The sequence below is a fragment of the Neolamprologus brichardi genome, chromosome 22 (assembly GCF_056152115.1).
Source record: "Neolamprologus brichardi isolate AB-2024 chromosome 22, ASM5615211v1, whole genome shotgun sequence".
Lineage (NCBI taxonomy): Eukaryota > Metazoa > Chordata > Actinopteri > Cichliformes > Cichlidae > Neolamprologus > Neolamprologus brichardi.
The window spans coordinates 31,430,741-31,457,328 of NC_142124.1; the positions used below are offsets into that span (position 1 = coordinate 31,430,741).

Sequence of the window (26,588 nt, forward strand, 5' to 3'; positions counted from 1 at the left end):
AAAACACAGCAACACACTTCCTCAACACTGTGAGTGGATCCCTCTAGTGGTCCACCACACTACCACATAAATTACTGACTGTTCATTTCTTTAGAAGTGAGCAAACTTGGAGATGCAGCAGGGGATCAAATTTTTACCCTGGTTAGTGAAGTCATACATTATTATTACTACATTATTTAAATTATACCGCTTGCTGACGGCTGATGACAGCCATCCTATTTTACATGGAAGCAAACAGGGGTAAGTCTAAAGGTGGGCATGGGGTGTAGTAGACCATATTTTTTCATACATTTTTTTCAAATTGAAAGTGAAATAATATAAAATACTTTCTCAATTAAATTGAGTTGATATTTTTAAAATATAATAAATTAAAGCTTTTTTCACAACCAATAAAAAGATACATGCACTGGTAAAACTCTAAGCCAATGAGCAGGTCATCTTGAAAGACCTGTATTTTTCCTCTTTTAAAAATTTTTGATTGGTCATAATAAGACAAGCGTATTTCTTATACAATTAATTGATTAATCGATGGAATAATCAATAGATTATTCAGTTACTAAAATAACTGATAGCTGCAACTCTACACTCACAGTTTCTGCCCTAAAGCTTAACTCTCATGGTCCTTTTTGACTCTGACATTGACCATAATTTACAAAATGAACCTGACGATAAAGGAGTGAAAGTAAGAACTGCAACCTAGCCTCATCAACACTGGCTTCACTTTCTGGACCCCGATGCTACATCAGTTTTTGATATACAGTTCATGTTTAAGCTGGTATTGGTACATCACTTATGGTTATATCAGTATGCTCTCTTTTAAAAGCTATGTTACTGAATCATCCTAAAGGTTTTGGGCACCAGGCCTTATTGATCATGGTGTAAGAAAATGTCAGTTAGGCATGGCTATGCAAACCCCTTTTTCTGGCTCAAACCTGTGTGATGATACACAGATTTGTATAAACATTAATTTCATTGTTTGTGAACTCTCTGTTAAATGTTTAATGATTACCACACTGTTATCATTATCATATAAATGCTTTATTGATTTCATTGACTATAGGCTATAAAGAGAAAGCCAGGCATCATTTGTAATATGACAGTCAAGATGATGGGATCTGACTGGTGGGTACACACATGGGTAAATGCTCTGTCTGCTTCACCAGATGAGCCCGCCATGGCTCTGGTTGAGGTGACCTTGGGACCTGCCTCACATCGCCCCTTTTTTATTGGCTCTCTATACATATACAGAAGAAAACACATTTTAAATTCGTTAATATATTTTAGTTCTACATTCAGCAAACTGTGTATCATATTTTTGATATATCCTATGCTTAGTGTCCTTCCACATTAATTTGTTCTGTTTTTTTTCTCGTTTTTTTTGTTTTGTTTTGTTTTTTGTTTAGTGCTTGACTGCAATTATCCACCATCCTCCAACAACCCAGAAAGACAAAAAAGATAACCTTACTTTTAAGCTGGGTGGATAAAAAATTCCTTTATGTCACTATCCCTCCGTGTTATGGTACAGGCATGTATGTCTGCTATTGGAACTGGGTCGCTTGTGTTTACTGATGATGTGACTGCTGATAGAAGTAGTGGGGATGAATTCTGAAGGCTATGCTATGATTCAGCCAAATGTTTTAAAGTAATCAGACAGCATCTCTCTCAGTGCAATTGAATAATGACCCAAAACAGTGAAAAGCAATCCAAGGGAAAAAAAGAGAGAGATTTTTGAGTGGACAAGACAATCATCTAATGTCTACCCCCTGCAGGCTTTTCAGTTACTGAAAACAAAACTGAAGGCACAGAAACCCACAAACAAGCAGGAACGTAAGACAGCTGCAGGTAAAGACCTGCTAGAACATCTTAAGGAAGACATACAGCATTTCTTGATATCCATGAGTTCTGGGCAAAAATTTTCATCCTGTTAGGGCAGCGGTCCCCAACCCCCGGGCCTCAGACCAGTACCGGTCCGTGAGTCGTTTGGTACCGGGCCGCGAGAGTTGAGGCTCAGGTGTGAAATGTATAGTTTTCAGGGTTTTTATCGGTTTTCAGCGTTATTTTGTTATCATTTTTATCATTTACTCGTTTTTCCTGGGTCTTTTCACGTGTGTTATGAATAAATTTTCTTTTTTTCGGTACCGGTACTAGTTTTATTTTGTATTTATCCGCGACACCTTAAAGGCCGGTCCATGAAAATATTGTCGGGCATAAACCGGTCCGTGGTGCAAAAAAGGTTGGGGACCGCTGTGTTAGGGTACCTGGGTCGTTGACCCAGTGTTTTGAGTTTTGCATTATTATTGCACTTTGATTTTGTCATTATTTATCATTTCTAGTCTTTTGGTTTCTATGTTAGAGTTCTTAGTCTCCTGGTTTCTGTCTCTGTTTCATGGTTGCCCTGTCTCCCCTGTCAGCTGTGTCCCCTTATCGTGTCTCTGTGCTATATTTCCTGTTTTACTTTGAAGGGCTTTGTTTCATGTCAGAGTTTCTAGTTTTGTTTTCTTGTGTTGTTAGGTCTGATCTGTCCTACCTGTGTCCCCCTCTTGTCTCCCATTACCTGATTGCTCCCGTATTTAAGCCGTGTGTTTTCCTTGGTCTGTGTAAAGATCTTTATCATCTTGTACTCTTTGTTCCGTCTGTCAGCCTGCCTACCTAGTTTATTTGTATTTTCAGTTTAGTTATTTTTTTTGGCATTCAGCAATAAAGCTGCATTGAGTTCACCTTTTTGAGTCTGCACTTTGGGTCCACCATTCTTGCCTGCCACACGCAGTCATGACGCATCCAGATTTAAATCCTTACATTTAAAATTCTGTTTTTTTATGCAATTGTATTAAAATACATTTAAAAAAAAATGTAAGTGCATCTTGATGTTTGATTTAAAGTTCAGTGGTAGTGAACAGAGGCAACATCACAAAAAAATGTCTTTGACCAAATACTTATGGACTTAATTGTAGCTATGAACAGTTATTTATTTAGTGTTATCATATGTAAAGTTGTTTGGAACAATGTATGCTGACAAACATGTCTTGTGTGTTTGTGTCCCTATAGTGTGATCCTGGTGAGGCCACCAAGCTGCTGTATGACCTTCTGTACACAGAGCCTATCAAAGTCGTGTTGATGCCAGGCTGCAGCTCTGTGTCCACACTGGTGGCCGAAGCTGCTCGCATGTGGAACCTCATAGTGGTAAAAGCCTTTACATTTTTAGAGCTTCAATATACAACTTCTAAACAGTAATTCAGTGATGTATTTACATCGTTTTAAGAACAAAAAACAATGGCAGTAGTATTACTGAATAGTGTAAGTCACAATGAAACTGGAAAGAAGAACAGTGCATACAAAAATACTGATGCAAAAGAAAAGGAAACACAAAGGCTGCCCACAGCGTTTAGGTGATAAGTAATCTCTGGGTGCTGTTGTGTGAAAATACCACCAAGAACACTTAGCACTATAGGTGACAACAAAACACAAAAATATCACAGGAAGCGACTCTTTACACCAAGAATACAGAGCCAAAATATATACTTGAAGACAGTGAACTAAAGAGATGTCACTGTGAGACAGTCAGATTAGGGCGTCAGCTGCAGAATACTTGGTTAAGGTTGTGATACGGATTCATCCAACCATTTATCTTTTCATGTCTAAAGATAAATAAAAATACTTCAGAAAAAATCCTGATTGAAGTTAAAGTAATTTATGCATCAAAGGGTGAAACAAATGATAAATAGTAAATGGACTTATAGGGCAATTTTCTGCTCTACCTGAGCACTCAAAGCACTTTATACAACATGCCACATTCATACCCATTCATACAAGCTACTTTTTCTATGCTTTTTCTACATGAATGCTTTCTACCTAACATCCACACACATTCACGCATCAGAGAGCAAGTTGGGGGATATTTGCATGAAGACTGGAGCAGCCAGGGATCAAACAACGAAGCTACCCATTAGTAGATGACCTGTTGATGTTTTTGCATAGTTTTTTCGTTTTTCTTTTGTTCTGCTCTTTGACTGTCCTGTCCAACACTATAGAAACAGGAATTATTGTCTGAAGGCCAAGAAAAACGTAAAACAGGTGGATAGTTATTCAGTCATCTATCTATACAGACAGACAGACAGACAGATAGATAGATAGAGAATAGTGGCTGGTTATTCAGTCAACTATCTATCGATCGATCGATATACTGACACGACCAGGGAACGGGAAAGTGTAATCGAGGATGTCACTTTAAGAGACACGGACTTGACCTCCTGACTATGAATGATGAAGATGATAAGGTGCTGACACTATGAATCCACAATTTCAACAGGGTTGCCTGATAAGAACAGATGGTTTATCCACAAATCCACTTCCACTCGGGTATCTGTCGTTCACTCATTTATTGAACAAGAATCCAAGTTACACATCCATAATGTGAGTGAGGGGATTTAACGTGCCGTAGAATGCTATATGCCCTGTGTTGAAGTGATGATGTGGTTTCTGTTGGAAGAGAACATAAAAGTCTTATCTAATTATGTGAACAGAGTAAATTAAATGTGTAATACAACAATACAAACAATACTGGGAAGTACAACATTCAACCAAAATAAGGGAATATCAACAAGTGCTAATTTTACCATTTACATAGATCCTAACTAGACACTTTACACAAGAGCCAACATGAGCAATTACACTCATTGGCTAATCGCCATCTGTATGCTTATATATTTACTCAGCAGAGTGGCTCTGTTCGTCAGTACAGCTGACTGGCTGGCCTTTTGTACAGCCGCCCCCAACTTTGCGGAGCAAAGGTGCACTTCACTTAGGAAGGTCAGCCAGTAGACTCTGGTGGAAGAGCTGGAAGTCTGATGAGTTGAGCCACTGGTCGTATATATGCCTTGTTTCCCACCTGTATCTGAGCAGTCCGAACCCTGCCATCTGCTCCAGGGATGACTTGGATGACCTTCCCAACGAGCCATAGGGCACGAGGGAGCTGCTGGTCCACAATGAGAATGATAGTGCCAACAGTCAACTGATCTCTTTTGTGTTGCCATTTGTGCCGCATCTGGAGTGAAAGTAGATAATTCCAAATGTAGTGGATCCAGAATTGATCCGCCAAGGCTTGGCACTGCCTCCACCTACGACGGCTCAAGATTTCTGTTTCTGGGTAGACAACCTGTGGCATGGAGATATGAAGGGTGAGTTCCCTCTTGAGAACAGCAGCAAGCTGGGCTCCCACATGAGCAGCACAGAGGTCCAACCTAGGAATGGACTATTGACGGACAGGAGCAACTCGAGATCGGACGGCTAGGAAGGCTACCTGGATTCCCCCTATATGATCTTCTGTCTGAGGGTAGACCACAGCTCCGTATGCCTTCTCAGATGCATTGGAGAAGATGTGGATGCTTTGCTTGCAAAGGGATAGGTCTGTCTCTGGCTGCACGTGACAATGTGACGGGGGGACATCAGGGAGCTGAATCAATTCACTTTCCCATGCATGCCACAGCTGCAGCAGGTTGACTGGCAGATTCGGATCATCCCAGTATCTCCTTTTTCTCCAGAGGTGCTGGACCAGGATTTTGGCCCGAGTGGTGTAAGGAATGAGGAGGCCAAGCGGATCATACTGCTTGGCCAGAACCCAATAGATGATGCGCATTGTGGGCTGCACCAACTGCTCGGTGTGCCGTATCTGATATCTGAGCTCGTCAGACTGGCAGTGCCATTGCAGGCCCAGAGTCTGCTCCGGTACATCAGTTCCATTGGGGGAAAACCACTGTTCACTCTTCTCCGAGACTGATCCAGGTGGCATATGACTGATGAGTTCTGGGTAGTTGGAAGCCCACTGTCGTAATTCAAAGCCATTGGTGAGTAGCAACTGCTGGATTTTGTTGACCAGCTGCTGGGCTTCGGGAAATGATGCGAAGCTCTGGAGGAGATTGTCAACGTAGAAACATTTCTCCACTGTGTGACGGGTATCTTCGTTGGGGCTGCTGTGATCCAGAACGTGCCGCTGGAGAGCATAGGTGGCACAGCAGGGACTGCATGTTATCCCGAAGGGCAAGACCTGCCATTCATAGACATCTGGTTGCCTAGTTCGATCCATGTCTCTCCAGAGGAATCGGAGAAAAGGCTTGTCCTCAGTCAAGAAGTGACCTGATGAAACATCCCCTTAATGTCACTGCTCACCCCAATGGGATACTCCTGGAAGCGAAGTAACACACCCAGGAGTGTCGAGCCCAAGGTAGGACCAGCGCGGAGATGCTCATTCAGGCTGGTACCATTGTGCACAAAGGAACCGTTGAAGACAATGTGATTCTTGTCATTATGATGAACCATGTGGTGCGGTACGTACCAGGTGCTACTGTATATCTTAATGTCTGCGATGGTCAGTTTATGAATGAGGCGGGACTGGTTCCTCTTTCCACAGCAAAGGGGTGGTGTATCGGTTGATACCATCCACCTCCACTCTGATGGTCTTCTCCTCTAGCATCTTGACAGCCATAATATCTTGTTTTGAATGTGTGGCCACCCTCTCATTCTGGTATGGGAGAACATCCATCTGCCAGAGCTTGGCCACATTACTGAGAAGTTCAGCACAGGGAGTCATGGTGCTTGTGAGTAGACACTGAGGAGTGGAGGCTTGATGCAGAAGAACTTTGGCTGGACCCTGCAGAGTCCAACCCAGCCGTGTCTTGAGTGCAGCTGGTCCTCCCCATGGACCCAGATGTACAGACTCTATTGGAGTCAGGAGATGTGGGTAATCAGAGCCACTCAGCAACAATGGTTGAGCTTGGTGAAACGAATGAAGTGGAAGACTTTCCAGGTGGTGGTAGGACCTTTGCAGTGCGTCAGCACTGAGCCCAAGCTCAGTGGCAATGAATGCTCTGGGGATCCGGAACCGTTTCCGAGGGTCAGTGGCGGAGGCTATAGCGAAGGAAACTGAATGTCCTTCTACCGTTCTTATATCTTGTCGGATAGTTTGAAGTACCAACTCCTCCCTCATTCCCTGAAGGCCCAGTTCTTGAGTAGCACTGTGAAGAAGGATCGTGTGCTCTGACCCATCGTCTAGGATGGCGTATGTCTCTAGCTTCCTTTTGCCATTATAGAGGCACACCCTGACCATTTTCAGTAGCATGCAACTGGTCCCCCAGGTCAGATCAACGTAGTACGTGACGGGTTGGACAGCTTCCTCCACCGGTCTGTCAGAGCTAGTGGATCGCGATGCATTAACCTCATGGAGTGCCTCCAAATGCACCTGATTGCATTGCTGGCATCTAGCTTTCAGGTATCATTGCTGGATGGTCCCTTCCGCATCTCCAGCACCACTTGCCTGTTCGACTCCAAGACAACTTCTGCTCCATACTGAGCTTCTTGAAATCTGTGCACTGATTGAAATAATGCTGAAGATTATTACAGAAGGGGCAGAATTTCTTTGGCTTCCCCAGTTTGAAACTGCCTGCTTCAGAGGCCCTGATCCTTTAGCAGGAGAGTCGTACCCCAATAAGACGGTCTGGTTGCTGTTGCTGATCTCTGCTTGGGTCTGGCACCCTTCCCACAATCCACACGTGGCTCTCAAGGTTGCTGAGGATGATGGAAATACACATCATGATCTTGAATGCAGACTTCGTATTCAAGCCACTCTGCCAAATCTGCTAAGGTCGGGATGGGTGTCTGAAGAGGATTGATGAACCGCTTAAACTGCGCTCGATGATTGTGTGGCAGTTTGGACAGCAGTCTGGTGACGTGTGACCCACACTTCAGTTCTGCTCTCCCCTCTTTCCCAAGCTTTCCAACATTCCCACGAGAGCCCTCACTTTCAGGGCGAAAAGATGGAGTGCTCGGCTGTCACCACTCAGCCGAGCTCAGACAACATGTCAGTGATCCACTGCAGAGCAAGTTTGAGGTTGACCATACAGCTCTATCAGAGACGACATGGCCTGTCTGTATGTGTAGCAGCTATTGCTGTAGGAATCGGCAATCAGGAGGACGTCTTCCAACTTGAGGTGATTGACTAGGATCTGGTACTTGAAACGTTCAGTCGCATCATAACGCAGGATATAGTCAAGGGCCATTCGCAAAAAAGCAAACTGGCTGGGGTCATCAGACGTGAAGTATGAAATGTGTGGTGTTGTACTCAGTCTCTGTACTCAGTAGAGGTTCGTGCTGACCATATTTCCTCCAGTCTTTGGAATCAGTTGGCGGCCAATGAGGTGGGTCCCCAGTCATCTCCTCGAAGCTTTCTGGTTGTTGGCGCTGAAAGGTGTATGGCTCTGCATATTCAGGGGTGACCTGCCTCTTCAAGCATGCTCCAGGGCCATACTCGTCCTCCACGTTAATTTTCCCGACCTTCAGTCACAGGAAGTTGGCTGTACTGATAAGGTGACGTACGTCTGAAAGGAACTGAGGCTGCTGCACTAGCAGGAATCTCTGACATGGAGGTGGTAGGAGGGGGAATGGCTCATCACTCTGAGGATCAAGTGGAAGTGGTGCCTCTGGCCAAGGTAAATTCTGTATGTCATCCTCTGGTATGTGAAAGGAACGTACAGTGTGTAGGTAGGGCCTGGAGGCATGGTCAGGATGAGGAGACTGGTCCTGGGTACTTGAGCCTAGTGCTGAAGGTTGGGGAGCTGAAGACGACTGAGGGGCTGAGGACTGGAGAGAGAGAGCACCAAGCAAAGTCTGAACCTCTCGTCTGAGCTGATTATTATCTTCCTGCTGATAATACTACGTCCGAGGTGGGCCTCCTGATACTGCCCTTGTGTGGGCGTGGTGTTTTTCTCCGCCTCCTCCTCTCTTGCTCCACCCCTCTGTCTCTCTCTTGCTCTTCTCTCTCCCCAGGACACAGCTGCTGCTCATTGGCCTCATTTACCACCTGGGCCCAGTCAACAATAACCTCTCTGAGGTTATATAAGCTGGGGATGGGCTGGATGTGGGAGGGTGGTTTTCTCTGGTGTCTCCGCTTTGAGTGCTAGGTGTGTGATTGTCCTGCCTACGGTGTGGAGTACGGCTTGGCTATATCATACCGTTCACGGTAATACTGGTGTAATTTTGGGCAACGATAGGAAAATGAAATATCTCGATAGAATATGGGTAAAACGCGCTTGCGCACTGCCTTTGTTTACATACACACATGGCGGCGACGCAGAATGAGAAGAGCGAAAGCGGATCTTCGAATGAAACGATGAACCAGAACTGGTTTGTAAAAATGCTGCAACTTCAGTGGTGTGGAACTGGTTTAGCTTTCGTCCGTCAGATACACAACAAAGCACTATTTTTGGTAGAGCATGCTAGCGGGCCGTCGTTATTACCGTGTTGTTTGGAAAATACGGCACACTTAAAGTCAATCCTTTGATTTTCTGAAAATCGACAGAGCCCCTTATAATCCCGTGCGCCTTACGTATGAATTCTGGTTGTGTTTACTGACCTTGAAACGATTTTATGTACACGGCGCTCAAAAATCTGTCAAATGTTTCAGTACGACTTTGCTAAGCTACGAAGCCGCACCGCTTGATGGATTGTGGGAGCATTACGGCTATCGTAGGCAGGAGCCTCGCGGAGTGATACGTACTGTACTGTAAGTATTTTGTCTCGTGTCAATTATATCGTCAGTTATATCGTTATCGCAAATTTTCAAATGTATATCATGATAAATATTTTTGGTTATATCGCCCTGCTCTAGTGTGGAGTGGTAGGAGCAGTGGGAGAGGCTTCTGGTGGTTTTCCTCTGTGCTGGTCAGTGTGTAATACTGGTCTAGGTGTGGAAAAGGCTTGCTGTGTGTGACCAGCCCCACTGTGTGTGGCTCTTTGTGAGTAGCTCTTAACTGAGCAGTGGTTTTCCTTAAGTGACGGCGGCCTCCATTATTTGGTTTGGCCTGCCTGGTTACTTCTAGTAGCAGCGTTGCTGTCTTTTTCTGTTGAAGCCTTATAGTTGTTTTCTTTCTTGAAGTGGTCACCATCTCTTTGGGTTGACCTGCCTGATTTATCATTAAAGGAGCGTTGCTGTCTCTTTCTGTTGTTACTGTTTACATGATTATTGGGTTAATTGATTATAATAAAGATTTATTTTGTGTTAAACACCTCTGCCTGGCATCCTTTTCATTTCAACCCGGATCCAACTGTTACTGTCCCCCACCCTCTTCACCTAGCTTTTCATGTGGGGACGTAACAGTCATCTGGTATGTGAAAGGAACGTACAGTGTGTAGGTAGGGCCTGGAGGCATGACCAGGATGAGGAGACTGGTCCTGGGTACTTGAGCCTAGTGCTGAAGGTTGGGGAGCTGAAGACGACTGAGGGGCTGAGGACTGGAGAGAGAGAGCACCAAGCAAAGTTTGAACCTCTCGTTTGAGCTGATTATTATCTTCCTGATGATAATACCACGTCTGAGGTGCCATGCTGGGGGGTCTGGTCAGCTGGAGGGGCTGAGGTGTCGGGATGTGCCCATGGTCATCTGGGGAATAGTTGTGCGACACATGTGTCTGTGGTAGTGATGTCCTCGGCAACTGCAACAAGAAGTCATCGAGGTAATGAGGCCGATGACCATTACGAGTGGATGGGAGAGCCATCTTGCCTGGTGAAACTGCAGCTCCGGCTCGGAGTGGATCCATTTGACAGTACAGCCAACTGGCTGGCCTTTTGTACAGGAAAGAGAAAGAGGAAGGAAAGAAAAGTAAAAGGGTTAACAGAAGGAGAGGGAAAGAAAAATAGAGGAGAGGAGCGAGAGAGATAAGACACAAAGATCTGCTAAAAAAAAAAAACGTGCAAAAGAAAACAACACAGTAGGCAAACCACAGTAACAACCATTTAGTAACAGTAAACAATAAATATTGAATGCTATTGAGCAACATGCAGTGGTAATAATGTATGATATGTTTAGAGGCAATAGCCAACTAAGATAGTGTACGCACCTATGTGAATACTTGTGTGTATACCCGTGTGTGGAGGGCACACTTGTATTCATAAGGTTTATCCATGTAAATGTCTAATAGTGGGTCTGGGGAGCCATAGCCATAGCAGGGATGGAGAACATCCAGGCCCCAGCCCCAGATCTTTGCCCCCGAGAGTGCAAGAGGGCCACCGCAGGAGCAATCATGTCACCCACATAGAAAAGAGCTGAGAACTGCCCTGGACAGGGGTCACTCAGCAGCCAGAAGCCACAGATCAGCCATACTGATATGCCTCAGTAAAAAGTGACCAACCTTCATAGTAGCAAGTCATTTTAATTCTTAAGTTACCAGGATAAGATTAAATTCTTACAAGGGTACTTAGAAGAAGGGTAACAAGAGACAATTGAACCAAATCTAGACAAGTTATGGGGCCCAGGAGTAAAATTACTGGACAATATAGGTAATTGTCCACCAAAATAAAATACAACTAAAACTGAACTTGACAGAGGGGACTGGCACTTAAGGATGAGATAAAGGGAAACATTGTGGGGACTAAGTGAATGTCATTAACACAGACTAGAACTAAAGTACAACAGGAACTAAAGACTCAAAATGTGAAGGACTGAATGATCAAAACCTAACAAAACTGAGGACAAAAAAACCAATAAGCAAATAAACAATAACACTAAACTCCAAAGTACAAGAAAAACACACAAAAAAAAATCCATAACATCTAAACTAGGAAATACTCATGGAAACTAACAGGAATCAAAATGTAACAGAGAGATAAATTGGAATTCTAACCCTAAACCGAATACACTTTTTAAATGTAATTTAATTTAATTTAATTATGAAATCCAAACAAAACCTGCAGGCCATAACACAAGGTGTGAATTATGGTGTCAAGTATGGCAGGTGGTGACTAAACACACTGGCACACACAGACTCCGAGTTTTTCAGTGAAGCCTTAAGACATTAAAGTAGGATTCCATGTGTGTACACTTATGTAGGTCTGCAAGTTTTTAGACATTTTTTTGTAATTTGCCTCTCTTAGCTTTGATTCTAGAAGTTTAACATAAGTATTCACTTAACAGGTTAGAAATGACAGACATAGTCCCCCATTTTCAGAGATTCAAAGGTAACTGGAAAAACTAGCATGATTCTAAGTATAAGGACTTTTGTTTTTATAATTAGAAGAGCATTTTATTGGAGTCATTGCCAATGTGAAGTCCAGAACACATGTATATCACCCTATGCTGGCTCTGCCAGGCCTTTACAGCACCAGCATTCAGTTGCTGTTCAATTCAATTCAATTCAATTTTATTTATATAGCGCCAAATCACAACAAAAGGCGCCTCAAGGCGCTTCATAGATACAGAGAAAAACCCAACAATCATATGACCCCCTATGAGCAAGCACTTTGGCGACAGTGGGAAGGAAAAACTCCCTTTTAACAGGAAGAAACCTCCGGCAGAACCAGGCTCAGGGAGGGGCGGGGCCATCTGCTGCGACCGGTTGGGGTGAGAGAAGGAAGACAGGATAAAAGACATGCTGTGGAAGAGAGACAGAGGTTAATAACAGATGATTCAATGCAGAGAGGTCTATTAATACATAGTGAGTGAGAAAGGTGACTGGAAAGGAAAAACTCAATGCATCATGGGAATCCCCCGGCAGCCTACGTCTTCAGTTTTTTTGGAGTTGCAGAAAAACATGCCCTCTTAGGTTGAGAGACAGTCACTAACAGTCATAACCATTTATGAAAACAAAGAGGCAACTATTTCTTTAATAGAACATTAGCAAGAATATTACTTTTCAAAGTAAATCTAATTAAATTCGACAAATGATTTCAACACTCAAAGCCAAAATGCTGCATGTTTAAAGTTTGTAATTTTAGATGTGTTATACTAAAAATGCCAGGAAACAAATATAGAAATGGTCAACATTTCCACTGCAAGGAAAAGTCATGTACAATAACCATTCCCCAAACTAAACAAAAACAACCTCAATCAGTCCAAAAGTTCAACCAGTCCGTAGGCCCAATTGCAATCCCTGCGACGGCCACATAACAGCCAACCACAGTCCAGGCGGTGGCGACAAAGCAATTCTGGTGGCCGAACCGCTGGACGGCAACAGTGGCAGAACAGTTCAGGTAGCCAACCACGGGCCTGGTGGCAGCAACATGGCAGCTCTGGTGGGCGGCCAGGGGTCTGATGACAGCCTCGAAGTAGCTCTGATGGCTGACCACGGATCCAGTGGCATCGAAACTGTTCAGGTGGGCAGCCGTGGACCTGGCGGAGGTGACGTTGCAATTCCGGCGGCCGACCACATAACAGCTCCAATGAGCAATGGCGAAGCACAGTAGGTGGTTCATGACGTGCAAGCTGCGCTGGACATGGACGTGCAGGCCGTGCTGGACGTGCAGGCCATTTCAGGGCACTGACCTCCAACTCCGATTGAGCGGGTCCCTCCGGCGCGCTGACCTCCTGCTCGGGCAGAGCGGGTCCCTCCGGCAGCGCCGCAGCTACAGACGGTCAAGCCGATGGTGATGATGTTGATACAGCAGCTGCAGGCGGTGGAGATGATGTTAGTGTAGGAGCCACTGGCGGTAGATTGGGCGGTGATACAGCAGCAATAGGCAGGTGAAGTGATTTTGGTGTGGTTACTGCAAACTGCTTAGCTACAGGCCTACAGGCTCAGTCTGTAGCTCAGGCTACAGACTGAGCCCCAGCAACAGGCCGGGCGGCTGACTGAGCTACAGTAGGCTGTGCTAACAGCTGAACTGATGACGGAACAGAAGACTGCACTAGAGACTGAGCTCGTGACAACACAGGAAACTGAGCTTCTGACTGTAGTGACATTTGTGGGTGACGTTGAGCAGGTGGTTGAGCGGCTGACTGAGCTACGGGCCAGGCGGCTGACTGAGCCCCAGCTACAGGCCGGGCGGCTGACTGAGCTACAGTAGGCTGTGCTAACAGCTGAACTGATGATGGAACAGAAGACTGCACTAGAGACTGAGCTCGTGGCAACACGGGAAACTGAGCTTCTGACTATAGTGACATTTGTGGGTGAAGTTGAGCAGGTGGTTGAGCGGCTGACTGAGCTACAGGCCGGTCGGCTAACTGAGCTAATTGCTGAGTTTCATGCTGAGCTGGCGGCTCTGAGTGTTCTGGCCACAACTCAGAGTTCCCTAAATCAGAGTGCTCTAATTCAGCATGTGCAATTTCAAAGTCCACTAAAACAGCTACCCTGTCCACAGTCCGCTGAATCAGCTTACTTGATCTCCCTGCCAAGGACGAAGGTGGAAGTGTGGGGAGTTCTGGTTGCAAACTCTCCAGAGGTCCAGGGGCAGTTCCAGAACCATGTTCAGCCTCAGAATCAACTGAGTTACTAACTTTAAAGCAGTCTGGTTAACAGCCACACAAACAGTCTGAAAATCCACAGCATTGGTATTAATGGGCTCTAGTTTAAACACTCCAGGCTCAGAATGAGCACAAGAAAAATAGTTTCCATCACTCCCTGAACAACACTCCTCCCCAGAATGAATAGTCACTGTTTCAACAGGTAATGACAAAATGTCTCGGTTACTCACAACAGCTTCACAATTAGTAACTACAGGGCCAACTGACAGTGAGCTGACAGTCACTGAACTAACAGTCTCCAGGCCCACTGACCCAGAGAAACCCATGATGGACAGGTTAGCCAAAATCCCTCTCTCACCACTTTGAGCAGGCTTAGCATTGCTAGTGAGTGGGGAAGAAACATCCTTCATTTTCTTGTTCATAGCAAATGGAGTTACAACTATGGTGGAGTCTGAGTTACTCACTGCGGCGCCTTGCACTGCTGGTCCAGAATCAGCTGATTCTTCTGAAGCCACAGGAGTGAGGTGAGATTTGGTTTGATGATGGCATAGGCACCATCTCCTCTGAGAAGGTGGGGCCGCGTGTATGGAAACTGTCCCCTCCTGATTATCTGTATTTTTATCCTCTGTGACAGGATTTACTAAAACAACAGTCCGGTCTACTCACTGTGGTGACTAGCATTTGTTTGCTGACTCAACAGACGTTCAAGGAGGGAGAGGAGATGGGGTAGGTTGGCAATGGCAAGGGAGCCTTCTTCCCTGCAGTGGAGGGTCCAACAAGTGAGCAGCGAGCGATAGTAGGGAAACTGTCCGCCTATGAAGAAAAAAAAAAAAAACAGGCAGCAAGGACTCCCAGGGAGGCAGCCGCATCCTCCTTGCCCGGACTGCCCAAACCAAACACCTCAAAGCTGGAGCTTGCCCTCAGCACGGTTACAATTTGAATTCGTTTTTTAATGTCCAAAAAGCTCACAGAAAAGGTAGTGGATGACAGAGAAGTATCAAAAAAACACTACCAGTATGTGACTCTGATGCTGATTTGCAGCCTGGGTTACGCTCTAGCAGTAACTCCAGAGCTGGACGAGCAACTTCTCCTCTGAGGCGACATTTGAGTCCGCTGGGCCCATGATAGCGGAATTATTCTGTCACGGTCAGCGATGGCAGACCGTGGAGTTGAGGACAGTTGGACCCAAATGCTCTTATAGTGAAGGACAGTGAATTTATTTATAGTGAGTGGAAAAAAACAACTATGTACAAATACAGCACTGTGGCTCCCGTGGCGATTCCTCTGTGAATCCCACACAGTGCACGTGTCCATAAACAGTGAAAATGTGACAACTCCAAAACCCGATTCCGCTCTGTGATTTCCCCTCATGACGACGCTTCTTGCTCCCGACTCCTGGTGACACAAAACACATACAGCTTATCAGGAAACCCACAGTAGCGATGTTGTTCACATAAACACTCATCAACTGAGGTACTTTACAGGTTTGACATAGTATAATTCTGCGCTGACTGGAGCTCCGCCACCTTCTTAAATAGGACTATCTTGATGAGGCGATCAGCTGCAGCTGGTGAAGGCTAACAAGCGGCAGGTGCGGCAGCCTCCAGTGTGAGAACACTTCTGGGTCGCAGTGCTCTCAGCGACCCAAAATATCCCGGAGCTCGTATGACCACACACAGAGGAAGAAAGAGGAAAAAAGCAGAGAAAGCCACCAAAAACACAACATACGGAAAAATAAACATATACAAAAAATACACGAGCCCTGGGTCCTTAGACCCAGGGCTCATGACAGGTTTATTATTTTTATTGTTTTTGGAAAACTAAACTATCGATGATAGTTATTATGACAGTGAGTCATCTTACAGTTGTCTTACGCCATCCAATAGACAGATCACTTACACAGCTGTGTGGCTGTCTGAGCTGAGAGCAAAGCACATGCTTTTGGGGATCTGGTTGTAAAGTGCACTGATTTAAAAAGAACATCTTTAAAAATTCCAGACGGTTTCCTTAATTTTTTATACACGTTGCTATTTTCATCTCGAGAGCTTTTGCTCCACTTCCTACACCAAAACTGGAAGAAGTGTCCACTTTGTGATATACTGCCTGAAAATATGTGTATTCAAAGGAAAATCTTAGATATCACATTTTTGTGAACTACAGGTTCATAAATTTTTAGCTTATCTCTGTCTGCAGCCTCTCTTTGCTCTTTAATTTCTAGGATGTCAGTAGGCTCACAGTCCTAAATACACTCATTTAAATTCTTGTCTCCAACATGATTTAAATAGAAATGGTGAACTGACTTTAAACCTCCCTTTAGAAATGCACTCCTTTCTTTTATTGTGATGGCTTCTGATCATGTTCATGTCTGTCAGAGTAATTTTTTCTGTGAAAACTATGACAGCAGCACCAAGTAATGTATCTCTTTTCAAGCTTAATTCGGATTGTATATGGTGACATTTCTGTCATCATTATGATAAGTGAGTTCACTAAAAGACACAATTGTTTTGAAAAATCAACTGCCATGTTTCAAGCATTTGACACATCTACATTCATTGTTATGCTGTCATGTATCCAAATTAATCTCACAAAGAGTAATCAAGAGGCCTAAAAGTGGTTCCTTTATTACAAAGAAGGTGTACAGTGGGGGAAATAATTCCCCTGGTGAATTTGTAAGTTTGCCCACTTGAAAAGAAATTAATAGTCTCTCATTTTTACAGTAGTTTCCTTTAAATATATAGAGAGAACATTTAAAAATTATATAAGTGTCATAAACTGATCTTTGGGGGTTTCATATTCAAACTAAATGCATTTCTTTGTGTCTTTACATCTCTTAGCTGTCATACGGCTCCAGCTCTCCTGCTCTGTCCAACCGACAGCGCTTCCCCACTTTCTTCCGTACTCATCCATCTGCTACACTGCACAACCCCACTCGGGTACAGCTCTTCCAGAAGTGGAAATGGACCAAGATTGCCACTATCCAGCAAACAACAGAAGTATTTACCTCAGTGAGTCATATATTACAATAATTCTGTGAACTCATGCACAGTGAGGGGTGTGGTGAAGACACTACACTGGCCCCACCTTTAAATAGGAGCTCGCTAGTCAAAGTTTAGCTAAATGTATATTTAGGGATTTTGTTAGCACACAAGCAAAATTGTAACAAAAATAACACATCCAATTACTGCAAGGGCAGAAAACTTAGCATGAAAAGCTTTCTGTCATTTTATAAAACTCTGAATTCACTGAAGGAGAAGACTATAATAATGTGAAATATTTTGCCATTTAAAACAAGAATAATAATCTTAAGCTTTTATTTCACTTTAAAAACACAACTTTTTTTTTTTTGCGACAGCTCACTTTGACACTAAAATATTTCACTCGAAACTAAATTTTATGTATTTTTCAGTACTGTCCTGTGAAGTGGAAAGGACTTGTCCCCCAGGCTGCTCTAACATGTGTGTCACAGTACTGGGTCTGTGACCCAGTGTTTTATTTTTATTGATTAATCTATAATTTTGGATTCAGTGTTATTCTCCTTATTGTTCTCCATGTGTGTATCCTTAAATTACAGTCTTTAGGTTTCTGCTACTATGTGTTACACGTTTCATGTCTAGTCACTCCTGTCTCTATGTTTGTGCATCTCCCAGTCAGTCATGTCTCCATGTCTCATGTGTCTCATTCCCTCATTTCCTGTCTCACTCCACACATCTGCCAGCGAGGACGTGACAATGTGATTGTGAAAGAGTTATTTTTAACTCAAACCATGATCTGATCTACACAAGTAGTTTTGGGCCACAACATTTACCAAATTATGAGTGAAAACAAAGTACAGAGACCTTCCATGGTGTTTATTAAAACCTGAGGGAAATTCTGCTGCTCATGTCATCACCCTGCTGGCTAATGATAACTTTGTGGTTTTTATAAGCACTACAGTTTATGACTATTTATGCTCATAAAAACAAATTTAAAATAAAAATCAATAGATAAAATGTTATTTGAGACAAGACAAATATGGACAAGAGAAGATGAGTGCACTTGTTGATTTCTCCAATATTATATGTATCACTGTGTGATATGTATAAGATTTTGTTCTCATTTCCATCACCATTTGCCATCTCTTATCCTCAACATATGGTTTTATGTTTCTCCTGATTCATTTTTCTCCAGGCTTCTATCTGATTGTTAGTAACATCACCTCCACCACTCACCATCATTTTTCAGAATGACCAGTTCATCTTCCCCCTCACTACTTTGCACTTATTTCAGTTGCTGTTAACTGTTCTTTGCATTTCTTCCTACTGCCTACTATTCCATTATCGTTCTCTTTCCTTTTTTAGTTGCTGTTTCTGTTGCTCAGTCCTCTTCTGTGTGCTTATTATTGTGCTTGTCTCTTTGTGTGTCACAGACTCTGGATGATCTGGAGGAGAGGGTGAAGGAGGCAGGGATTGAAATCAGTGTTCGTCAGAGCTTCCTAACCGACCCAGCTGTGGCTGTCAAAAATCTCAAGGTGCGAGTTCCCCAATCATTCTTACACTGGACACTGATCAGTCAGACCTTGTCTGGCCAGTTAACTGCCAGAGTGTTTGGATACTTAGCAAAAATAGGACAGAAATTTCAGAGGTAGCCTGCTGCTCAGAATGTCGAGTTAGTAACAGATGGAAATTCTTCCCAATGGACGAAACTCTGGTGTAAAAAGTGTGATCATAATTGTATTGTAGTGTCCTTGGGATGTTTTCACACCTATTGTTTGTTTTTTCTGGTTGAAATCACTGGATGCGTCTAGATTTGGCCTGTAGATAATGAGTAGATACAGTAAGAAGGTGCTGTGTTCTGGACTACAGGAGAAGCCAAAGAATTTACATTTATTTCATGGTAAATGGTAAATGGACTGATTCTTATATAGCACTTTTCTACCTCTCCCGGAGGACTCAAAGCGCTTTTTACGGAGAGCAAATTGGGGTTAGTATCTTGCCCAAGGATATTTGGCATGCAGATTGGGGGGAGCCAGGGATCGAACCTTCCAATCAGCAGATGACCTGCTCTACCTCCTGAGCTACAGCCACCCATTGGGGTGGCCCGTACAAACCTTTGCACGTCTATAGTATGTTCCTACATTGACAATACAGAGCACACGTGGCTACGGGACATTTTTTAGCCCAAACTTGTAACATACACATGGTTCAGATCAGGGTCGGATCTCATTCACACCATAAATAAAGTGCCCTGGAGTTTGTTTGGAACTGTACTGAGACCACCTCCTCCAAAGGGTCTCAATACGGTTGTTTTGATCCGCACACCAATGAACTGCACTGAGGGAGCCAGACCAGAGTTTGATTTAACACAGCATTTGTGAAAATACCCTTACGATACAATTAATGATGGTCAAAATTTGTCCAACTCCTTGGAAAGCAATACAGTGACAATGTTTCAGTGTTGACAATGTTGATGAGTAACTGCAAATTTTGTAGTCAAAAACTCAAAATATTACTGTTACAAAGGACCCAACCCACATGGCATTGCAAGGTAAGTGAATGCTTATTTGCATTGTTTTAGTTTGTGCAGCCTTCCAGCTACCTTCTTCAGCTTAACACAGCACACAGCTCTGCCGTCATCTGTTCATGACCTCAAGCTGAAGTGCACTTGGGTCCTGCAGCAGGATAATGATCCAAAACACATCAGCAAGTCTACCTCTGAATGGCTTAAGAAAAAACAAAGTAATGACTTTGTAGTGGCCTACCCAATGTCCTGACCACTGTCCGACTGAGATGCTGTGGCATGACCTTAAAAAGGCAGTGCACGCTTGAAAAACCCTCCAATGTGGCCGAATTACAACAATTCTGCAAAATGAATCTGCCAAAATTCCTCCATAGCGCTATAAAAGATTGCCAGTTACTGCAAATTTTCACACCATTGTGTTCTCGCATCCAAATGACTTCAGTAAGATAATGCTAACCTGCATACTACAGCTATTAAAACAGCACAGCTTCATAGTAGAATAATTGTAGTTCTGAACTTACCTACCTACAGTTCAGGCTCCAAAACATTTGGAGCATAATATAACAATAGAACAAAGAAGCAGAGCAGCTAGAATGCTCTATCAGACAAGAATGGCATAACTTTCTGTGTCAAAAGTTCAGCAGTTGCTCTGTTCAGCTCCCACACACATATGGACTGTTATCAAAAGATGAAGGGTAACTACAAAGTTTTATTTATGACCCTGTACCATAAAAAGGTACATTTTTGTCACTATGAATGTTTGATATGTTTAGTTTTAAATTGTGAATCGTGTATTTACATTTTACCCCAGAATTGGGTTTGTACAACTACAGTCAAACCAGACCTTTGGTGCATCGTATTAAGCACTGTATTAAGTGCTGATTGTCTGGTGACCACTGGAAATAATGTTTATTCAGATAATTTTTTTAAATTACTGCCAAATGAAGTGACCAGGGTTGTTTCAAGTTGGATGCCAAGTGTTAAGCCTCATTTCTAGGAGGAAATGAAGCTCCTGTGAAACATAAAAAATGTCGAATTCTCTTCTTTTTTAAAAAAAAAATCCCGTTCTTTGATAGTTGGCCGAGCTGTTTAGAATGTCAGAAGAAAATCTACAGTGATAAACATAAACACTCTCTTTTTGGACATTTCTCACTCGGAGCAACAGAGCTGAGGAATTACTCTCTCTGAGCAGCACATTCTATGTCTTATCTGGTTAAGTTATCAGATATGTATCGTCAAACCAAAGATGGTCATTTTTGTCTCTGCACAGTCACCAGGATCCCAGACCTGGAGAGCTTTGCTGGCAACAAAGCTTGAGAAAGCTGCAGTTCTGACATGTGTTGGCTGACTTGCTTTCTTCCTGCCACACAGATACCTTACAATGACCCAGCCCAGCATGTCACCCTAGTTGCAGTAACACAAACATGGTAACAGGATAAATGTCTTGCAGTGGAGAGAACGTCTATTATTGTGTGATGCAGGATGAGGGTTGGCCCAGCCCGACAGGGCTTTTAAAGTGTGTGTTCTGTCTCTTCTCTCTGTGACTGTGCTGTCTTCCTTTTATTTTCACTTTCAAGCGTCAAGATGCCAGAATTATTGTCGGCCTGTTCTATGAGACAGAGGCAAGGAAAGTCTTCTGTGAGGTAATGTTCTAACCAGATTCATGTGTCTACTTTAAAATATTACATAACAGAAACATTTTAGGGAGGACTTTTTGGCCCAGCTTAAAATAATATGATACTAGTGGGATAATAAGGTGGAAATAAGCTGGTAATGTTATAGAGATAGCAAGTTATCACTTAACAATCAGCCAAATGATATTCAAGTAATTATCTTGGATTTTTATGTAACTGGGTAATAACAAACTAACACTTGATGCGGGAACAAACATGCCTTTCAGACAAAACCAATTAGTATTAGTATAACCTGGTAATAGTCAAAGGAGCTTGCAAAGTTAAGTTACTTGAAGACGTTTCACCTCTCATCCGAGAAGCTTCTTCAGTTCTAAGGTCAAATGGTGGGGAGTGCCAGATGTAAACCTAGTGGGAGTTTCCCCCCACAGAGGGACAAAAGGACCCCCTGATGATCCTCTAATCGCCTGAGCCAAGGTGTGAAAGTGGGTGTGGGTCCCAATCAGCCAGGGTTTCAGGTGAGCTCAGTGTGAAACCTGGCCCCACCTTATCATGTGATTTTCTGAGGTCAGATGGCCCAGGATGTGAGTGGGCGTTAAGGCGTCTGGGGAGGGAACTCAAAACTGGATTATAGATGGCAGACAGTTGGTGTCGTAAACCACCGCCTCTGTTCAAAGATGGTCGCTCACAGTGGACATAGATGCTTCTTTCACTCCTCTTTCAAACCATCTGTCCTCTCTGTCCAAAATGTGAACATTGGCATCCTCGAAAGAGTGACCTTTGACCTTTAGATGCAGATGGACTGCTGAGTCTTGTCCTGTGGAGGTGGCTCTTCTATGTTGTGCCATGCGCTTGTGAAGTGGCTGTTTGGTCTCTCCGATGTAGAGGTCTGGGCATTCCTCGCTGCACTGTACAGCATACACCATTTGACCTTAGAACTGAAGAAGCTTCTCGGATGAGAGGTGAAACGTCTTCAAGTAACTTAAAGAAGTCCAGACGCTTTTCTTTGCAAGCTCCTTAGACTACGATGACCTGGATGACTGAGAACCTTCACAGACTAGTAATATAGTATTTTTGAAATAATGTATGTAATGTAAGTAATGTATTGGTAATGTGTTTGCATTGGAAATTTCAACATAATGACTTGATAGTAACCTCATAATAATATGTAATAAAAAAATGTTATAATGCTGGAATGAATCCTACCTATTCCTACCTACATTAATCCTTCTGTGTAATAACATTAAAGGCTGTGAAATGCAAAAAACAACCCAAAAAACAACAATAAATAAATAAATAATAAATATAATTCTCCAAATTATCAAATTATCATACATGATGGAACATTGATTCTATATGGTAATGGGAACTAGAATTATCATACGCATTCAATAAATATGCAATTCTGCTATTTTACTCTCTAAGTTACCACCACCAAGTGCTGGTTAGCAGTTTATTACAAAATGTACATATCATACATATCATACCCTGGATTATACTATTCCATGTTCCAAATAGATTTTGTTACAATTTTTAACAGGCCTCGGAAGATATTGCAATAAGATCTGTATATAAAGAGGCCTGAGAGAAAAAAAGAAGAGTGATCTATAAAACACCAGATTTGACAGAACTCCTGTAGACTTCATACTACTTAGAGCTTCTTTGTTTATATTCACAAGAACAATTTAATATTTTTGAACACTACAAGGCCACTTAAATGTCAGTTTACATTAATGTCGCAAACCTAACCAGTGTCAGACAGAGCCTTCACAGGCTGTAACAGCAACACACTTTATGTCTCAAATGTACTGTTTCACAAGACTTGATGGGTATAAAATGTTTTGTTTTTTTAATATATTGAATATCACTATTGTTGTTGATCTTAAACCCTCAAAAGTAACACTTACAGGTGAAAAGTTATAGTACAGGGTGGGCCATTTATATGGATACATTGCAATAACATGGGAATGGTTGGTGACATTGAAGTCCTATTTGTGGCACATTAGTATATGTGACGGGGCAAACTCCTCAAGATGGGTGGTGACCATGGTGGCCATTTAGAAGTCGGCCATCTTGGATACAACTTTTGTTTTTTCAATAGGAAGAAGGCCATGTGACACATCAAACTTATTGGTAATGTCACAAGAAAAACAATGGTGTGCTTGGTTTCAACGTATGGGTTCATTTAGGAAGTCCGAGCATTCCTAGATGAACAGTTTCCTGGAAAGTGGATTGCTCGTCGTGGGCCAGTTGAATGGCCCCCAAGGTCTCCCGATCAGACCCCCTTAGACTTTTATCTTTGGGGTCATCTGAAGGCAATTGTCTATGGTGTGAAGATACGGGATGTGCAGCACTTGAAACTGCGGATCCTGGATGCCTGTGCTGGCATTTCTCCTGCGGTGTTGCTATCAGTGTGTGAAGAGTGGGAGAAGAGGGTTGCATTGACAATCCAACACAATGGGCAGCACATTGAACACATTTTATAAGTGGTCAGAAACTTGTAAATAACTCATGAAAGAATTACGTTGAAACCAAGCACACCATTGTTTTTCTTGTGACATTACCAATAAGTTTGATGTGTCACATGGCCCTCTTCCTATTGAAAAAAACAAAAGTTGTATCCAAGATGGCCGACTTCTAAATGGCCACCATGGTCACCACCCATCTTGAGGAGTTTGCCCCGTCACATATACTAATGTGCCACAAACAGGACTTTAATATCACCAACCATTCCCATTTTATTACGGTGTATCCATATAAATGGCCAACCCTGTAGATCAAGACAATTTTTTTTATGCCACAGATCTACACCCAAGGAGCAGATCATTGTTGATGTATTATTTATATGGTTGTATTAGGTTCAGAAGAAGAATGCCATAATGTTGAACGTGTAGCAAGGGAACACAAACTGTAGGATGCTAAAGCTCAGCAGGTTGGGTCAGGAGCTCTGCACGATCCTTCTCACTTCTCTTTTTCTTAAATAAAATTGGTGTTGAATTGAATTTCAACTTCACACATTCTTCCATCATCTTTTTGCAGGTTTACAAGGAGAAGTTATATGGGAAAAAGTTTGTTTGGTTCCTCATTGGCTGGTATGCAGACAACTGGTTTAAGATCAAAGACCCATCCATCAACTGTACTGTGGAGCAGATGACAGAAGCTGTGGAGGGTCATGTAACTACTGAAATTGTCATGCTTAACCCAGAAACAGTACGAGGAGCTTCTAACCTGGTAAGACATGCATTATCTTATGACACAACTTTATCAGTGATGCTCAAAAGAATTGTTGCAAAAAAAATCTAACCTTTTAAAAAGCTAAAAAGAAAACCCTAAATGAATGTATTTCAAAGCACACCCCACTTTTCAGTTATTTATTTGTAAAAAATGTTTGGAATCATGTATGATTTTCGTTCCACTTCTCATGTGTACACTACTTTGTGTTGGTCTTTCACGTGGAATTCTAATAAAATTGATTCATGTTTGTGGCTGTAACGTGACAAAATGTGGCAAATACTTTTGCAAGCCACTGTAAAAATGATAAACATCAAATAAACTATGAAAATCAATATAGCAAAAGCCGTAATGGTTCACTTGGGAAAATAAGTCTTTTCTGCAGTTTTTCTTGGCCTTCACTGCAAGACAAGACAGGTAAAAAAAGAAAAAAGAAAGCATGCAGTAAAGCAAAGGCAAATCAAAAGGATGTTAGATGCTTAAAAGTGTAGAGGATGGACGTTTCGCAATCCGGTCAGTCATTTGTGTGATCCCTGAATCCATGGCTATATCATCACAAGCAGTAATGACAAGAAGACTGAAATAATTTCAACAGTTAGTGTTTGTTGAATTCCCTGAGCACTTTAAAACACACAAGTAGGCCACACCTTGTGACTACTTAGAAATAATGTCACTTATGGAAAACAGGCGTTTTTTTTGTTGCCTAAACTTGTTTTTGTATTAAACCTTAAGTGATTAAACAGTCACAGATTATTCTGAATCTTTTTACATGTACCATTAAAACTGTAAAGTAGACACTAACTGTCACTGTGGGCTCCCTGTTGAAAAGTCAGAGTGTGAAACAAACATTGTACAACATCAAACGAATGTCTGCCAAGCCTTTTTTAAGCAAATTTAATGAAGACTTGTGGAGGTTCACTACTGAAATGACAATAACTTGCAGTGTGAACAACCTTTGTTACATATCAGTGGAAGAGCAGAACTGCAATTTTAGTACATATGCTCAGTGAAAACGTCTTAGCATGTGACCATATTGTTAAGTATTTCATACTCACTTTCTGTTACGAGAAACATAACATTGTTTTGTTGGAATTTAACCCTATAATCCCCAATATCTTCACACAGTGCACATATTTTTAGAAACGCCATTAATTAATTAATAAATTATTATTAATGATTATTGTTAATTATTTTTTTCCCTAATAACTAAAATTCTTATAACTTAACATAGTTAAAGCTTTCATCATATACGGTGTGGCAATGATTTTTAAAATCTACAGGATGAGGGTTTTTTAGCCATTTTGCATAGCCCTAGATACTTGCAATTAGGGCTAGGCAGACATGAAAAACATGACAAACAGAATTAAGGTGAGGTTTTACATGTGCACATCATGAACAATGAGCATTGTACACAAAGGAAAATGTTTTCCGTGGTATATCTGGATATAGGAATCTGACAACTTAAAATATGCCTCAAGTAAAATGCTTCAAGGTCACAATATGCTTTCTCTCGCCCTTTCTCTCTCACTGACACACACACACACACACACACACACACACACACACACACACAAGACCATGCAAAGCAAGTGAAATGATATAGTCACAGCTTCTCTTTCATATATTTGTTGGGGTTTTACCTTATGATCAGTGTGTCCTATGTCTAACTATTCCTCTGTCATGGTCTCCTGTATCCAGACCTCTCAAGAGTTTCTTGCTCAGCTCATGTCCAAACTTGGGGGTAAAAATCCAGAAGAAACAGGTGGTTTCCAAGAGGCTCCGCTGGCGTATGACGCTGTGTGGGCTCTAGCTCTGGCCCTCAACAAAACCGTTGGGCCCCTTAGGACCAAGGGTCATCGTCTTGAAGATTTCAACTATAACAACCGAGATATCACTGCTGAGATCTACCGAGCAATGAACACCAGCTCTTTTGAAGGAGTGTCTGTAAGTGCAACACTTACTGGTGCTGGAGTGAGAGAAAAAAAAGTTGCAAAGAGAAAGACACATGGGT

At 42.5% G+C, this 26,588-nt stretch overlaps 1 protein-coding gene across 2 annotated transcripts in view; it reads left to right on the forward strand.

Moving 5' to 3' along the window:
* Nucleotides 1–26,588, forward strand: part of gabbr1b (gamma-aminobutyric acid (GABA) B receptor, 1b) — a 106,192-nt gene that overhangs the window by 12,070 nt on the left and 67,534 nt on the right. For both annotated transcript variants that reach the window (XM_087835030.1, XM_087835031.1), the window contains exons 2-7: nucleotides 3,046–3,180; nucleotides 17,054–17,224; nucleotides 18,625–18,726; nucleotides 21,293–21,358; nucleotides 24,386–24,577; nucleotides 26,276–26,521. In XM_087835030.1, the coding sequence (XP_087691156.1) occupies nucleotides 3,046–3,180; nucleotides 17,054–17,224; nucleotides 18,625–18,726; nucleotides 21,293–21,358; nucleotides 24,386–24,577; nucleotides 26,276–26,521 (912 nt within the window). The remainder of the gene's footprint in view (nucleotides 1–3,045; nucleotides 3,181–17,053; nucleotides 17,225–18,624; nucleotides 18,727–21,292; nucleotides 21,359–24,385; nucleotides 24,578–26,275; nucleotides 26,522–26,588) is intronic.